Below are 18,543 nucleotides of genomic sequence, written 5' to 3' on the forward strand. Positions count from 1 at the left end.
GCTGTGGCGTTTGCATGTTCTCTCCTTGTGTGCACAGACTTTCTCCAGGTAGGTATTCTGAGTTCCTCCCACAGCCCAAAAATATGTATGTGAGGTTCATTGGTAGCCCTAAAGGGGTGTCCAAGCTCGGTCCTGGAGGGCCGGCGTCCTGCAGGATTTAGCTCTCTCCCAGTTGCCGCATACCTGATTACAATGAAGAGCTCGTTGTTGGGCTTTTTCACAACCTTGGTGATGACGTCATCATTAGACTCAGGTATGCTGAAGAAGGGAGAGAACTAAAACATGCAGGACACCAGCCCTCCAGGACCACGTTTGGACAGCCCTGCCTAAGTCACCCTGAAGTGTGAATGTGAGCGTGTGTGGTTGTCTGAATCTGCCCTCTGGTGGACTGTGGTCCTATCCAGAGTGTACACTGCGCTCGCTCATGGTAATGTGGGATGTGCTGCAGTGACCCCTGGACTCTGCACAGGACAAAGTAGAATAGAAAAATATACTTTAAAATGCTTTATTCAGTAGCAGCGTGGGGGTCTCCACTACTAACTAAAAAGAAAAAAGAAGAAAAAAAAAACACAATAATGTTACATCTCAAATTAAACAGAAGAACCTCTGCTACAAGACAAAATGAGAAAAAGCTTTATCCAATAATCCTCTGAACAAAATTATCCAACTCATGGTTTCGGGATGCCAACTGGCAAAATGCACCCTGACAGATTACCATTCCGTCACATGACAAACACAAAGAGGTAGAATTCACACCTTTTAATGCACAATTTTAGACTGTTTGAGAAAACTCAAGGAAGCCCATGCACACACAGGGAGACAGAAAAACCCTCAACACTAACCAGGAATCAACCTGGTGGCTTTTTTTAACTGTGAAGCGAGAGTAACAACCGCTGTACCACCAGAATTATAGTTCTGAAATAAAATTGAATATGATGGAGACCTTGGATACAGCACTTTAAATGCTCCCTCTCTGTACAGTAGATGTCGCTATACGGTAACATCTCAGCATGTGTGAGAAAGACTTTAGTGGACAGCGCTTTTTGAGCCTTGGACCGCGGCTATTGCATCACGTGCTTATCTTTCAACGATACCACCGTGATTTCATCAACTTATTTACTTAATCTTTATTAAAAGTGAGTTTTCTTCAAATTCACTCTTTTTTTTTTTGTCTCTAACTGTAATTTATTTAAAAGTAGAAATTAATCAATGCAGGAAATGCAATAGAGAAATGTGGCTTTCTGTTGTATGTTTTCATTTTGCATAAAAATAAAAACGAGTTGATGCACTTGTTGCTTTGCGCTTTTGGTAAAGTTTTCGACCTCACCCACATGGATGAAAAATGGGGTCCCTGTAGTGGGTGAATGTAGCTGGAGCCCTCTCCTATAAACATGCGGACTTCAATAAGTTGAGGTGATTAAAAGGCTCTGTCATTAGTCTTTCTCTCGTTAAGACGGGCTCTCGGATTTCAAGTGTCTCCTTTTACACTCCCGAGCCGCCACATTCATCATGGGACCGGCTGAAGTTTTATTGCGGCCGCTAGAGGAGGATGCAAAAACAAAAAGTTGAGTGTGGGATGGACTCAAAAGGGCAACTAGCGCCGATACAGGCTCTCAGGAGGGTTTTTGGAAGGGGGAGGAAAAGAAAAAAAAAAGAAAAGAAAAGAAAAATGCGAGCCGGGGCATGAGTCGAGTGCTTTCCTCTGCTCGGGTTTGACACAGTTCAACACATTTCATCCTCCTGGAAACTGCGGGTTATCCCTCGACGCTGTATGGGCGTACCTCGGTGTTTTTTCATCACAGAGTAGTAAGGTGCGGGACGGGGTCACCGCTCCATAAATACTTGGTGCGGTGGAGGCTTTGGATGGACCCTGAAGGAGTTCAAAACTTTACGCACTGGACAGGAGCGTCGTTTTCTCTGCAAGTTGATCCCTCATTTGTAGAAGAGCTGATTGGTGAACAAATCTCCACGGTTACCACTGTTTGTCTTGTGGTACCTCTTGGCTGATATGGGAAACCTATGATTCCGTATTGGCATAGATATAAATGGTTTTATTCGTCTCCCAGAGTGCGATGTAGTTCACCCTCACCCCTCAAAGTGAGCTATTTGTCAAGATGACAGCGCTTACACCTTTGGGCCGCGCTGCGCTCGGACTGGCGTGGAGCTGTTTGACTTTTCTGTCGTGCGCTCATTGCGCGTTAAGTGACAACCATGTGCACTCCAGCTTTATTTACAGGAGGTTGCGCAATCACGAGCGCAGGGAGATCCAGAGAGAGATCCTTTCCATCCTGGGTCTGCCCCACCGGCCGAGGCCCTTCTCTCCCGGGAAGCAGGCGTCGTCCGCGCCGCTCTTCATGCTCGACCTGTACAACGCCATGGCCGTGGAGGAGGAGGAGGGCGCGCACATCCAGCAGCAGGGCGCAGGGAAGGCTTTCGGTGCCAAGGCTCAAGGGCACTCCAGGAAAAGCTACTACAGCCCGCAGCATGCCGCCTACTCCCGTGTGGCACAGCCTTACCGAGCCGCACCGCTGTTAGGCCACAGCCCCGCACTGACCACCGCGCACGACACCAACTTTCTCAACGACGCAGACATGGTCATGAGTTTTGTCAATTTGGGTAAGTGTCATTAAAACGGCCTCATTTCCCTCCCTTAAATTGAAATGAATTCATGAATAATCGTGACAAGCAAACAAAAAGTAAGGAATTCGGAATATATATCTTGAAAAAAAAAGCAATAATTGCGATTGATCATACAAAATGAAAAATACGCAGTAGTTTTACAAATGGTCTGAAGATTACTTATGCTATATTATGTTCTTTATAAACCCAAAAGAAAATATTGTGGAGCTCATTTTTTCTGACTCAACTATTTCTAACCCATCTTTTATATATTTGTATATTGAAAATATTTAAAGCCTTTTTTCCAAGACGAACCACTTTTAACGTGAACACCATGTGTTCTTTTTGACACGTGTGAAATATTAGATACAGTTGAGTTAAGATTTCTTTTAACATTTTCACCTTATTAATGCGTTTTTCTCCCCTTTTGAAAAGCAGCGGGTATATATAATGACTGCGTTTGTTCAGTAGCTGCGACCCTTCACCCTGCACTTCGATGCATCTTATCAGATGACTGTCTGACCTTCACAAAATTGCTCTAAATTATTTCCTGTTGTTAAAGGAGAGCGATGATTATTATTATTTGAGATTGTGTCACTGAGAGAAAATAGGATCCACTTTATTCAACATATTTATGTTTCAGCCTTGAGTGTTTGAATATCAGCTCTGTCTTCTTATAAAGCTCCTCAAAATTGGATTTTGCGGACACATTTCGGGACTTTAAAGAATGTTTAAAAATCCCTCTAACCTTTATGACACAAAGCATAATGTTAGCATTGTAGTGTTGAGGGTTTAATTTTCTCAAAACATGTAAAAGTGAATTTGTAGAGTTGCTTGAAACTATAATCCCTCACCTTGTTCTGAGCCCATCTGTTTCTACTTAGTACTATAGGGCATGTACACTGTCAGCCTTGAACGCTGTGCTCCTTCTGGGGACTGTCAGCGAAGTGTTCAATGGGGCTCTGTCTTTATTACAGTACACTCAAATAGAGCTACCGACCTCAACTGTTTTACAAACCTCAGTGTGGCATTTCGTGCAGCGTAATGTGCTTACTGTAGCCCTTTACCTTTTGAAAACACCAGTTTAAAAAAAAAAAATACAATTTTGAATCTAACATGCACAAAGTATTATGCAAAAGCTCTAAATATAACACCGAGAACACTGAAACATGAGGGATTTTTATTTTATTTTTTTTCTCTATCCTGATAGAGCAAGCTGGATCCACTTATTGAGCAACAGGTGAAGAATAGACATGGCTCAAGCTTATCACCAAGTGGAGTCACTATTATTTAATTTTTATCTATTTGAAAGTTGAAGCTGTGACGCTTTCAGTGGCACTCCTGCTTCAGATTTACTGCCTGTGGTTAATGTAATGGAACATGCTCAGTGGGTAAAAGTCAGTCCTGACCTCTGACCTGTTTGTGCTAAGTAACTGCAGGCGTTCGCTCTTGATAAAATATCAGAGAAAAGCACTGTGTGATATCACCGCGGATGTCAGGACATCCGCTGACCTCGGCTACATGCCTCTCTTCTGCTTCTGGGTATTGGTGTGAGAGAGCGGCGGTCACTTTGTTGGCACGTTGATAACACTGACACCGTCTTTGATGCTTTCTTTACACTGAGACGGAAACAATTAGTGTATTGCTGTTCACGTCCACAAGACAAACATTTTGTTAAAACTACAACCGTTAAAAAAAAAAATCTACCTTATATTCCTTGGGTATATTAGAAATATTTCATCTCTGTTGTGAAACTCTATAAGGGGTCAGAAATGAGGTCAGAGTCGACGCTGAGATGACGAAGAAATCCTGACTGGTCTTTTCTCTCACTTGAAGAGCAGACGAAAGTGTCTTTAATTGAAATCAGCCTGTTTTTCTTAACTGACAGCCCATTCATCATGGCCAGAGAATGTAGTTAGGCACACAGTAGAGGGCCTGTCTGGGAACTGCTACCTGTATTGAGTTGACTGATTTAATGAACTGGAAAGTGCTTTTGTTGGTAGTCAAAATGTTTAGATTGGACCTTGAATGTAAAAGAAGATGTGATAAATTACTCTTTTTCTGTGCCTTAATGTTGGCATATTTTCTCTTTTGAGCAACACAAGTGGCGGTTCAGGAGGTGAACTCATATATTTCATTTTTAAATCAAGGTTCGCTGCCAGTAAAAATGAAGCTCATCGTAAAATATTTTCTTTCCCAGTGGAGAAAGACAAAGATTTTTCTCACCAGCGAAGGCACTACAAGGAGTTCCGTTTTGATCTGACTCAGATCCCAGACGGAGAAGCGGTGACGGCGGCAGAGTTTCGTATCTACAAGGATCGCAGTCATGCTCGTTACGACAACATCACTCTGAAGGTCACCATATATCAAGTCATCAAGGAGTATCAGAACAAGTAAGTCAACCAGAACCACCCGATAAAGGCAATATTGAAGTGGAACTTACTGCTGTTGTAGTTTCTGCTTCTTTCTGTGATATAGCTCAACTATATCTCTTTTTCACTATATCTTTATGACCTGTTAATCTATAATTAATTAATATATTTTATACCACAGCCAGCCCAAAATACTGATATGCTGCTTTCTCAGTTACATGCAGGGAGCAATTTAGTGATTGTGTTGGGGGTGAATGCCAGTGCAGCGGGGGATCAACCATCACTCTAGTTGCCCCCCGCCCCCCCTTTGTTGAGGATAAACTTCCTCTCACAGGAGTAGAAGTTACTTTACCACCACTATGAATAAAACACATAAAACATTACAAAGTCAAAGTAAAGCAGGATGCAGATTGAAACTCATACAGAACGTAAATATTACATACAGCTTGTATTTGGTCGAAGTAACACATTTTGGTTCATGTCAAGCTTCTTAAAAAATGTCTCAATATATATATATATATATATATATATATATATATATGATTTTTGGGGGGGATCCATAAGTAAGTGTCTGTCTGTCATTTTCTCTCTTTATATCCTCAACTGATACAGCAGAAAACCGCCACCTCTGAGCCTGGTTCTGCAGGTGTTTTGATGTTAAAAGCGTGTTTTTCCTTTCCGCTGTTACTTATGCATGCTCGTGTGGAAATGTCGGGTTTTTCTCTGTAAAAGTTCCTTGAAATGACTGTTGTGTTTAGCACTATAGAAATAAAATTAAATTAAAATGAAATAAGAGTTAGAAGTTAGAAACTTTTTCTTCATGCAAGGAAGGCGAAGGGCCTTGTACTGTAAATCATCTTGCGATGTGACACCTAAAGATTTTGAGCTATACTTTATTTTTTTCATTTAAATTTGTCTGTATTACATCTTTCACAGTTGTCATTTTAAACTCCACTTATTCCTTTCTTAAGATTTTCTCCTTCTCTTGTCTCTTACATTTAAACTCCCTATCCATTGTAATTACAGATTATCTAACTGTATTCCCAAGAGAAAACTGTCTAATAGTTGCATGTTGATTTATTACACTTTCTTTAAGGGAGTTAAACTGTTATTTTATAATAAATCTGTTGCCATTACTCTGATTTATACCTGTTGTTTTAGTTTTGGGTCACAAGTTTCCCCCCTGGTAGTGAGAATTTTTTATTTTCTTTTGGTACTAAAAATGATGAAAGTTCCCCTTCCGTGTCTTAATATAACATTTCAATTTTTTTTTCTGTTAATCAATTCAAGGATGCCAGGCTTTTAATTTTATTTAAATAAAATCTCTAAATATGGCATGCACCACCAACTGTGATATGTCCTAATCCTTTGAGGATAAACAGGTTTATATTTGACATTTGATCAAAAAAATAAATCTGGCACAGTCTTTCTATGCAGCTCATAAAATGGAACCCAGGCAAAAGATCTGGATCAAGCATGTTCACAGTTATTTGAAATAGTGTCACAACACAAAGCAGACAGGAAAACGTTGCGTTTGAAGTTGCAAAATGATGGAAAACAAAATAGCTGAAACTCCAGTGAAACGAAGGCAAACCTCCTCACACCCTGATGCCGTGAGTGCAGTTTTATGTTCTAATTTAAAATACAAAGCAAACACTCTCCTCGTTTGAAACCTTTCCGCTCGCAAACAACATCCTTGTATGTCTTGAACTCTGTTCTGCTTCATTCGCACCATGTCTGCCTTACAAATATAGTCCTCGGATAAAGAGAACTCCATTAGCAGGTTGGCCACTTATGAAGCTTGGAAGGTCCATCAGTTATCACTCGTCTTGTGTTGCATGCCAAGTTGGCCTGTCCCAGATGAAACCTTGGAGGGCCCATATTAGGTGAGGGGGGACCGGGCGGGGGGGACCTCCCTCGGGTGCTCCTGCGGTCACTGTTGTGCCCACCACCTGCCTGTCTTAACAATATCCCGGAAGTTTAAAGCATGACATAGCTGAATACACCAGGGTGCACTTAAAAGTGGGCCCACATTTGCTTGCCAAAAATGTGTGTGGGTGATTGAAGGGAAGATACGACCCTCCTGGGCTTTGAAAAGGTCTGAGTCAATGGACTCTGCCATCTTAAAGGGGAAGAGTGCTCAGTTCATGTTTTCACAGGCAACTGTGTGTTTGAATTAGCACATGCAAACAGGAGCGGATCTTTGTCAAAGCAAAACATCTGTCAGACACAGGGTGTCTTAACATATCTGAACAATGAACTCATGTGGTGTGCGTTTGAATCAATGCTGTACACATTTAGGCTTTTCTTAACACATCAAGACAGACCGACTGGGAACAATAAGTGATCGTCATTTTCAGTCAGTTTTACACAATCAATGTGTTTGTTAACTAAGTTCTTGAAAGTAAGCAAGTGGTTATCAGTCTTCACTGTGGAGTTTGCATGTTTTTGCTGTGTGTTTGTGTGTGTTTGTGTGTGTGTGTGTGTGTGTGTGTGTGTGTGTGTGTGTGTGTGTGTGTGTGTGTGTGTGTGTGTGTGTGTGTGTGGGTGTGTGTGTGTGTGTGTGGGTGTGGGTGTGGGTGTGTGTGTGTGTGTGTGTGTGTGTGTGTGTGTGTGTGTGTGTGTGTGTGTGTGTGTGTGTAGTCCATTTTCTTCAAACCCCAAACAAATCTTGTAATTCCTGTTGCTGTGTGTTCAGGTGTGTGTTACTGTCAGTCCCTCTGTGTTTGCTCTGTGATTTACTAAGTTGGATAAAGCAGTCAGAATACGAGTGGATTGATGTTACTGTCCATTTTAATAGTAATTTTGGCAGCTTAAATTCAGCAAAAACATTTTTTTGCCCTTTGGGCTGATTGAGTAACTTTGGCGTCATTGTTAAATAAGCAGTTTGTTCTGAATTGATTCATTTTTTATTTTATTTTGAAACATTTTCAGATGATTTTCTGGTAAAACTTTGTTTTTCACTTTACAATGCATAGTCTTTCTCTTCTCTAACTTGAGAGGCACCTTGCTAGTTCAGTAAAACCATCATTCCTGTGCACTCAAGTGGACAAGACAAGCAAGGGAAAAAAAAAAAAAGGTCTCTTTAAAATATATTGTTTCATATTTCTCCTAGTGATGAAAAACTCCGCAGGGTACCCCTGGACTCCGACTACTCCACACTAACCTGACCTGTACATCCACATTCTGCACTGTCAATGAACTCTGCTGATAAAGATGAATTACCAATGCAAAATAGTAGAATATGAACATGATTCGCTGGAGAAAGATTTGTTTAAAACATAAAGGGTTACCTATATTCTTTAGTCATTCCAGTAACAACAGCTTAAAGCATGCAATAAACATTGATGCTTTTGGATATGACGATAGAATAACTTTCACCATAGCCAAATGGAATGAATGCGGGATAAAACCTTAAAAAATATTTCTAGAGAGGAAATGTATTTGTATGTTACCCAGGTTATTAGATCTTTAATAAAAAAAAACATTTTCTACACTCTTGGGGCCACATGGTTGTCTGGGACTAACATAACGAAACCACAAAAACAATCTGCCACTTGAAAAGGAATCTGATGAAAATTGCAAAACGGGGCCTTTTAAACTTGCGTTTGATTGATGTCGGATGTCAGGATTATTCTGAAAACACACAAAAGCTGATATACATGTTCCATAAGTCCTACAATGTTTTTTGCATTAAGAATAATGAAGTCTTTGTGCATGTTTTGCTTCATAACTCTGCAGTTCATTCCTACTTAATAGCTGATTTTTCTTTTTTACAATAATTGCAATGATCCTTTTTTAAAGTCTGGCACAAAAATGGCGAAATGACCTTTACACACAAAATAATAATAGGTGTAATAAAGTTAAACCTCTTGGATTTACTTTAAACATAATCAGCTCTGCCTTGTATGTATGAGGTGTTCGGATGTATTGTACATTCGAACCCTGATTTATTTAATGCTGACGTTGTTGGGATTGTTTTCTCTTTTTCTTTTTTCTTCAGGGATGCAGAGACTTTCCTGCTTGACTCCAAAAAGGTGCAGGCGTCCGACGGAGGTTGGCTCGTGTTTGACATAACAGCCACCAGTAACCACTGGGTGATGAACCCGCAGCAGAACCTGGGCCTGCAGCTCTGCGTGGAGACCATAGATGGCAAGTCACATTCATTTTGGTTTTCTTTTACCTGTAGCCTGTCTCAGTTTAAAGTTCTGATTATGTGCGTTTCATATATAAATGTTTCAGCTTCAACTGCTCCCATTAAATAATGTCTGCATAAACCTAATCTTTACATTTGAAGTTCAGGCTCACCTTGAAAGCAGCCACAAATTGATAAACTCATCAGTTATCTGAACGTTATATTCATCTTCTGTGTTTCCAAAGGACGAAGTATTAACATAAAATCTGCTGGAATCATTGGGAGGAACGGGCCGCAGTCCAAGCAGCCGTTCCTGGTCGCTTTCTTTAAGGCCAGCGGGGTGTTGCTTCGCTCTGTGAGAGCCGCTGGTGGGAAAAAGAAGAACCACAATCGTAATAAATCAAATAATCAGCAAGAATCATCAAGGTCACCGAAAGCTGGAGGTACGTTATGATCTCATCACGATGCCATATTAGTTTGATCAATAATTTGGCCTTTCTTTTAATTGAATTCAATTTCATCATAACATTTGGTCCTCATTTACCTGTTTTGGATTTTCCACTCATGTCAGTTTGGTCGGCTTATCTGGTTTCTTCTGCCAGGTATCTGCACAACAACAGGTCAGGCTACCATGAATATGTAAATAAAAGTCTTGCCTATCAACTCAGTTTTGACTTGTGTACAGGAAACATGAGTAGTCTTTATATTCTGCAGTCACGGACATGTAAACTGCAGAGTATCTAATATCTCAGCGCTCGCCAGAGGAAGTCCTTGAAATGAATTGCTGCTTTCCTTTGGTTTCATCCTCGAAATGAACTGTACATTTTATCCACACAGCTCAAACGGTTGTTCAATATTTTGTTGGCTGGCCTGTGTATACAGTAGAGTAATACATATGTCAGCCATGAGAGGTCGTTTGCAGTTTTGCTTTTTTCAAAATATCCTTGTGGAGGCTGAAACCCCCCCCCAAAAAAATGACTGCCGTTTATTTACTTTTTTCCATATGTGCAAATATATAATTGTGCAGAGGGATTGCTATAATGGATAGAAGCTTATTCGCATGTCAGCCAGCACTGTACATGCCATTAATAATTTATAATAGGGCGCATTGTTGGATGAATTACTGTCATGTACGTCGTCTTTGTGTTCAATTTGTTTGGTAAATTCATTATTCTCTGCAGCTCTGCAGCATCAACATAAGTCACCCAAAAAGCAATGACTTTTGCGTTACAGTGATTGAAAAGCGACTCATAAAGACCTGCTTTTTCCTGCGCTGATAAGTAACCCTATTCTTTCAGATTTTAACACCAGTGAACAGAAGCAGGCCTGCAAGAAGCACGAGCTTTACGTCAGCTTTCGAGACTTGGGCTGGCAGGTATGCTATTTCAAATCCAATCAGCCAAATAATAATACATCTAATGTGAGATTATGAAACTATACAGGAGTATGGTCTGCAATAAAAGCAGTGTGCCTTTATCTTGTGAAGGACTGGATTATTGCACCGGAGGGCTACGCTGCTTTTTACTGTGACGGTGAATGCTCATTCCCACTCAACGCACACATGAACGCTACAAATCATGCAATTGTCCAAACCCTGGTAAGTGTTCCCTGGAGCGCATTGCACATTTGTATTGCAGTTGAAAATCACAGTGTAAGTCAATGATGTTCTTACTATATCCTGCCCATTTGAAAACTCTTTTGAAAGTGTCACACCTACTTTAATCAATCAATCAACTTTATTTGCCATCGCAAACGAAAGTACAACGAAATTTCATAATCTGTCTTTATGTTCTCATTTTATAGGTCCATTTAATGTTCCCTGACAATGTGCCAAAGCCGTGCTGCGCCCCGACCAAGCTTAACGCAATATCCGTGCTCTACTTCGATGACAGCTCGAATGTTATCCTGAAGAAGTACAGAAACATGGTAGTCAGGTCTTGTGGTTGCCATTAGCGGCCAGGCTTCAGTTTAATTTATGCAACCTGTTATGGGAATCACAAGAAAATGCGTCTCCAACAGGAGTGATGTGATGTACAGTATTATGTATATAAAGTTTTATTAATTTATTTTCGTTGTTTTTTTTTTTTAAGAGAAATAGCACTGAATATTGTGATATTTAAATGTTTAGAACGCAATATTGATCTTACTTTGAATCACTCATGTAACTTTTTATGTCCTCCGGCATATACTCTGTCAGGGTCGCATCAGTCCGATTACTTCACCTGTTCACTGGAATCACTGTCATCGCATCCCCTTCTGTTTCATTGTCTCCCCTTTCTCAAGTAAATATTGGTTTATTTAGTGGCCTGGATATCGTGTAATGTTCACCAATGATAGTGATAATAATCATATGTAACCAACACCTACACAGTGTATCTCAAACTCCTCAATATGACGGTGTTAGCTATAACATCTCTACTTCAACAGGCTGTTGGAAACATCTTAAAACTAATTGGATCACCAGAGGAAAAAAAACACTCCCTCTCCTCTAATATACACTTAACTGTCCAAAACTGTTTTCAAGCTGTCACCATCTTTCAGATACTGTTTCACCTTTTCCAAGACAGTTTTTTTTTCTTTCATAAGAAAATGTGTTCTCAGAATTTGAAGCTCGAATAAACCGTATGTAATGTTGAATGTTCACTCTTGAATGTTTTACAAACCATGTCTTTTTTTTTTTTTTTTTTTAAACAAAGTTTACGTAACTGTCTCATAAATACTGTCTCTCACTTCTCTGTGGACTCTTTTATAACCACAAAACATCTTTGCTTTGTCTAGCTTATGATTGGGACGTGTATCTTATTATAGAATCTGGTGTATTTTAATAAATGTACCAATTTAAAACTCAAATCTCAAAACGTCTTTTCTTCCTCCATTTGTCTCCCAAAACGAAATCTGTGTAATAACAGTGTGGAGGATACATTACTCAAGCTTGAAGTTCCCGGGCCCTGTCTGTGTTTCTGTTTGGAGTTCAGCAGCTGTCGTGCATGCCGCTGCAGGACTGCCATCTCAGATTTATAAATGTTTCACAAGGATGATATAAACTAGAGGTCCTTCCACGGAGCCTGTTGACATGCTCTTGGGGAGTGGTAATGCAAGTGGTACAGCGCGAGCAGTAAAGTGCTGTGACCTCCACAGTCTGCCCAAAACGGTGATTATCGCGAGGCTGAAGCTATATCATTTTGTAGGCAATCCCTTTCAGATTATGGGGGAGGGAAAATAGCATATACTGCATTATGTATGCGATGTGTACGGTAAACCTTGAATTTTCTTTGCGCTCTCTAAACTGAATTTCTGCTGTTGCAATCTGCTCTAAGCCGAACTTCATCCCCTGGAAACAAAGTGAAAACCATAAACAAAGTTTGAGTAAACGTCGCTGCTCACGTACGGGATAAACAGAATTTCCAGAAAAGTGCGAAATACCGTGCCACTTCCAGAAAAGCACTGTGGTTACGCAGGGATTTTACCCTGGCTTGGAACTGTAGGGATTAGGTTAGGGATTAATATTTATTTACACAACTGTGTTGACCTTCACTGAACACAGGATAAGCACTGTTGCACTCCCACACCACCCTCCACCCCCTCCTACTTTTATAAGATTTCTTTTTTTTTTTCTCTCTCTGACATGGCAGAACATTGAGTGACTGTATTTCACTTAATTAAAAGCGGTGGCTGGCCTGCCCAGATGTTACGGGCTCCATCGAAGAGGAGTGTTGACATTCAGTGAATAGAAGAGGCCACCTGCTAACTTAACTCTTGGCTTGAGGGGTGATTTGCATTCCTGTGGCCTGTTGCCTGGCATGATTACTCCCACCACTTAACAATCCCATCTACTGTTTAATATCGTGGATTCTTTCCAATTCCGCTACATTTTGCACTTGTCCGTAATGCAGGAGTTTCCATGAATGAGCTTCTATTTAACTTCACCTGAGCTACACAACGCTCCTGACAGCAACCTCCTGCATGACCACATGAAAGGAGACGGCAACAATTCCCATACTGAAGGCAGATTAATATACTGGCCCCTGTTCCTCTGAGACCCCGTGAGTCAGAGGTACCTTGGCATTCATCAGATCAGCACTTCCAGTGGCCACTTCTGAAAACATGCTGGAAAGAGGTCACAACCCCCAGTAGTTTACTTTTCGTGAAGGATTTTTTTTTTGTGAATTATTCATGTATCATTCTCTCTGTTTATAACGTATGTCACAACATACCGTTGGCTTCACTAAAACATGGCTATATAATGCCAAGATGTGTTTCCAGGTGCTGATTTTAAGCCTTTTTTTTTTTTCTTGTAATCAAAAACATGTTTACTATCTTATTCTGATTGGAAAAACAGATGTGCACCTCTGCAACCTCTGAGATGTTCTTTTATTCAGCAGCTGTAATGCATTTATTCAGAGGAGATGACCGTGATTGGGTGTCTGTCCATCACAAGTGAAAATACTCATAATTTAGGTGTTTATATAGTCAGAAGCACTGCTAGGAGGAATTGTAAACACTGCAAAGTTAATGGGGGCTCCTAATAGAAGAACCGATTAATGTTGTTAGGAAGTAGAGTGACTGGATTAAAAGTGAGCTTGAACAACATGATAATCACAGAAGAAGCTGCCAATCAGATGCTTTTAAAATGCTGCGCTTGTGTGTCAGCATGCCATTATTTTGTTCTGATAAGGAGTGAAAGCTTGAAATTATATTCACATCACTGTTATTAAAAAAGTATATTTAGATGTGCTTGTTTATTTTTTTTTTAACATGATTGTTCCCAGCGTGTCAATTTAAAGCATCATTTTTTCTTCAGCTTTTTCACAGCCAATACGTGTTGTTCTCCAAACTCCAGCTTAATATTTGTTTAAAATAATGTAACTTGATCCGAACGAGGTGTTTTGAACGTAGATTTCTGACTTTCATTTTTTGAGGTCCTGCTCTTAACGTGGATTAAAGTGGCTACAAATTCAATAATGGTACTTTTTGTTGTTATAGAGTACAGGTCAAGCATCGTAACAGCCGTTATTCTTCAGTGCAGCTTTTCAGTGCTCTTTCCACCTCTGGTTTTGTTTAAGGGTATAATCCATTCATGCATAGGTTATTTATATTGCAAGTCGAGGTAATAGGCTGTACTTTTTCCGGTGTGTAGAACAAACTAGAAAACAACAAAAAGTACTTTAGATACAAGAGGAACCACTAATAACACATAAATGATACCATACAAATAAAGTTCATGGTCTTTATTTGTTTTCTTTTTGTGTGAGTTACATTCTTGTGCATACCATTCCTTTAATTTCCTAAAGTTGTTTGTTTGTGGAGTAATCTAGGTATTGTAAACTGTTATCCATTATGTATACAAGAGAATTTTGAATACACGTCAAATATGACCAGACAGAAAAGTTGGATTTCCACACAAACAGGTTCATAAACTGTGAAAATAAACATTTGTTTTATAGAGTCTGAAGTATGTTTGTTCTGTTAATATGGGTTTCCACATAAAAAAAACAACATTTGTGCCTTTGATTTATTACAAACCGTACATTTCTTTTTACCGATGCATTTATTTTAGATGTTTTACGTGTTGCATGTTTTCAATGACATTGTGCTCCGTCCAACCTGACTGCACCAAGAATAATGATTATTGTTCATTTAGTTTAGTGGATCCGGTGTTAACCAGAGATCTTTTTCTTTCTCTGGCTCAACGTTTATTTTCAGGGTGTCACCTTGCAGTCCATCCACAAGGCAAGTGAAATTGTATCTAATAAAAATGTTGTGCAGTTTACCTAATTCATCTCCACACATATGGTTCTCCTTATTTGTGTTCTGTGGGTGGGCTATGACTTCCATACAGCTCAATCAGTCGCTCTTGAAGGGGGAGACCATATGGGTCACATTTTTACATGTTGTTTGGTATGACAAGGCTGCGGCAGGACCAGCGAGGAATGTGTCCTCACAGAGGGCAACGCAGAAACACCCTTATGTTTGTTTGTTATTCACATATGCACATTAGCCTCCCGAGCCAGAGAAGAGGGGGCTTTATGGCTTCTCAGAGTTACAGCAGTGTGTTTGTGAACTCAACTGTCACTTTTCATTAATCTTAGCATTGGCACCTGTGCGTTTAAGGTTCCTATATTCTCAAACCGTGTTCCTATCAACACAAGAAATTCAAAATATATGGTTTCGTCTTTCATTCTCTTCAGTAGGGCTTTTTTGACCCAGTTAAATAAGTATACAACAATAATGAATTTTAACCTTCTGTTTTCTCTAACTACTTAAAACTGATTTACATGTAGTTGTGTTTTTTCCTCTTTTTCTTCTTCTTTAAGCTTTAAAACTATGACTTTCAGCTCTTGTGTTGCATGCAACATGCTTCCCATGTGTGGTCGTAAAACACGAGGGTCCTTCCAGATTCCTCTGTGTTTCTTTAAAGAAGAAATAAAAGATAAAAGTATCTAAAATGCTCACGATGCCCACTCTCTCCTTTTTGAATCAGGTGTGTTCTTCTGCCCATACACCTGAACAATTTATGGGAAAGAACACATATAATCAAAAATGTCAACCAAAGCACAGGCATTAAATTAAAAGCCTCTTTTCTGAGGCCAAATATGTGTCTGTCCTTTATTATTAAAGCTTATTTATTGCACCACAAACGTTTCAGATATGCTTTTTTAAAGCTGCTCATACGGAGCAGAATATGTGCAGCTCTGGGCACAATTATTAACTGTGAGGAGGGAACAAAAAAAACAAATAGAAGGCAGGACCATAACAATGAGTATTTAAAAAACATGTTGGTCTACCATATTCGCATTGAAAACAATAAAAAAAAACAAAGAAAAAAAAGCTTTGTTTGAACCCAGTCTCCAAATTAGAAGGTAGTGTCTGAGTCAGACATTGAGTAGGACAGTTCTATCTATTTGCCTGAGCTGTAATGAAACCAACAGCCAAAACAGAAAGCAAACAAGCATTCAATTCCTTCGTAATCATTTTTAATCATATTCATCTTCATTTCTACCAGTGATCAACCTAGTAGATGTAAAGAAAGGTTATTTATGTTATGCTGTTCAAGTAGCAGAATGACTTGTTTATCTGTACCCCATATTGTGTATGGATCTGGATATTTGTATGTGTATGATGTTTATGTATACGAAACATGTAATTGCGTGCCTACAAGGAGCTGTGGATCTTTTGTTCTTCACCTCCACCAGAGAGTGGTCTCTCAATTTGTTGGACTTTTACAAGTCGATACATAGACAGTAAACCGTATCATTGGGTTTGGTTCCCCTCAGTTAAGTTTCACAGGCTAAGTTTTCGTCAAACCATCCAGGCGCACTAATGCTACAATTGAAATCACTGAGCACTTTTCAGTGCTACTTCAGGCATTGTGGTGGCGATATACTGAAGGAGACACAGTGAAAACTAAAATGTCTGAAAGGTGAGCCTGCCAGTGTGTAATGAGAGCAAATTAGTTACAGATCGGTCTCTGTCATGGCACCAGAGTAGCAAATACCACCAGTGAAAAACCAGCCAATTGAGAAGCATGTGGAGGTGATCACAGGGACTTTTACAGCTCTTTGTGGGCACGCACAGATTTAAATAAAATCTCCCACCAAACGTATTACGCATAGATAGTAATTGTTGTATGCACGCACTCTTCTATTCACACACATGATAATTAATATGCACTGATAAATAGAAGCATTTTCAGGAATCTGGAATGAAAATTGAGCTTTATTGCTTTGTGAAGTATATATATATTGTAATTTCATGACAAGAGAGTGTCTGTCTTCACCAGGCTGATTGTTCTCTCCTGGTCTTCTCACACCTCCATAAAAAGCAATGAGGAAAAATCACTGTTACTAATTTACGGCCAAAAGCACACAGAGATGTCAACAGCCATGACTTAACCCCGTTCATGTGTATTCTGGCAGCTGTAAATTTCACTGTGAAATTCAATTTCTCCCACCACGGATAAGAATACACTGAAGGAAATCTCCGTGCTTTATGATCCAGGTGGAGCCGTAATCCAGCCGTGAAGTTCTCCACGGTACAATATAAAAATATGCGCAATAAATATCTGGCTGCTTAGAAACATCCGCTTTAATGGGTGTATGACAAAGCAGTGTTAGCTTGTGCCTTTGTGGGGAGGGAATCATTTGTTTATATGGCAGCCGGCTGATCAGTAACAGGTGCGGATTAGAGAGATTGTGATCTGTCTCCTCATTAACTAAAGTTCACGAACATGACCGTGTCCCACAATGTTACAATAAGAGCAATAGAAAGGAGATAATGTATGAAAAAAAAAAACCCTGCTCATATGTCCTGTGAATGTATGATCATGTGTGAACACAAAGGCCTTGGTGAGTGACTTTAGTGACTAAAAACCACACGGCGCTTGGTGGTGTGATTACAGTGAGGATAATCTTTAACACACATGCTGTCTCTGAGGGGAACTGTGGAAAGTTGGCTCGGAGTGACCGGCTTTCCTGAAAAAACTGTGGAGTCGGCTGCTATTTTTATAAAGACTATGTTTTGCTTTGAAAGGAAGTGTTGGTGGTCATTTATTCCTACAGTACACATTCGAATATGATGGAAATGAAAGTGGGTGGGGATGTTTTTCTCATTCAAAAGTGAAACAAAAAGATTATTCATCTTGATTCTTTCCTCCTCTCCCTGATTCAGCTTCATATATATATATATATATATATATATATATATATATATATATATATATATATATATATATATATATATATCCCATTAAGTGGTGCATTTCTATACAACTGAGAGTAATCACTATAGGAAACCCTTTCATCTTGCCTCTATATGACAGACTATGTCATGATTATTACCTTCAGCGCAATGCTAATGTGCTATCCGCTCAGCACCAGGCACTCTCTTGTTGTTACAGTTCAGTTCAAATTGAAGACGGATGGAGGATGAAAATTGATTTAATCTGGTTCCTGTTTTCTTTCTCCCACTTTGTTTTCAGTCTATATCTAAGCGCTTAAAACCTCTTTCATGCCATGCCGAAACCTGTACCCTATAAAGTATTGCTTTTCACATCTGTTTCTTTCTTAGCACCAAACGAGAGAATAGTCTCTTTCTTTTAAACGCAACCTTTTTTTCCACGCTCTGAGATATAGTGTGACAACTGAAGTGTTTGATTCCATTTAATATTTTAAGACGTTTGTCTCGTGCTTAGACTCTGCAGTACTCATGTGTAGAATATATTGTTCTCAGGAGATGCTTACAAAACTGGTGGAGAAACATCCCTTTTCCTGTCAGCGCATATCTGTTTGCCTAATCTGCACTGACTTAGACACTGAGTCCCTTCACAGAGTTTACTCCTTTTAGAAAAACCTCTGAAAGTTGTGCGTTTGTTTCCCTGTGTGTAGCTCAGGAATTGTTTTAAATTTACATTTTGTTTTA

At 39.6% G+C, this 18,543-nt stretch overlaps 1 protein-coding gene across 1 annotated transcript; it reads left to right on the forward strand.

The window, feature by feature from the left end:
• The first annotated feature begins 1,686 nt into the window (after nt 1–1,686).
• bmp5 (bone morphogenetic protein 5) lies at nt 1,687–11,973 on the forward strand. The gene is made up of 7 exons (XM_080481012.1): nt 1,687–2,616; nt 4,820–5,012; nt 8,995–9,143; nt 9,372–9,569; nt 10,425–10,501; nt 10,613–10,723; nt 10,930–11,973. The coding sequence occupies exons 1-7, from the start codon at nt 2,115–2,117 to the stop codon at nt 11,077–11,079; spliced, it is 1,380 nt and encodes a 459-aa protein (XP_080337138.1). The 5' UTR covers nt 1,687–2,114; the 3' UTR covers nt 11,080–11,973.
• The last annotated feature ends 6,570 nt before the right edge of the window (nt 11,974–18,543 follow it).

This window comes from Lipophrys pholis (assembly GCF_963383615.2).
Source record: "Lipophrys pholis genome assembly, chromosome: 15".
In the NCBI taxonomy this organism is placed as follows: Eukaryota; Metazoa; Chordata; class Actinopteri; order Blenniiformes; family Blenniidae; genus Lipophrys; species Lipophrys pholis.

Coding starts and splice junctions, on each gene's coding strand:
- bmp5 (XM_080481012.1), top strand. CDS start 2,115: ATGACAGCGCTTACACCTTTGGGCCGCGCTGCGCTCGGACTGGCGTGG. Junction 2,617..4,819: donor CATGAGTTTTGTCAATTTGG/GTAAGTGTCATT, acceptor TTTCTTTCCCAG/TGGAGAAAGACAAAGATTTT. Junction 9,570..10,424: donor AAGGTCACCGAAAGCTGGAG/GTACGTTATGAT, acceptor CTATTCTTTCAG/ATTTTAACACCAGTGAACAG.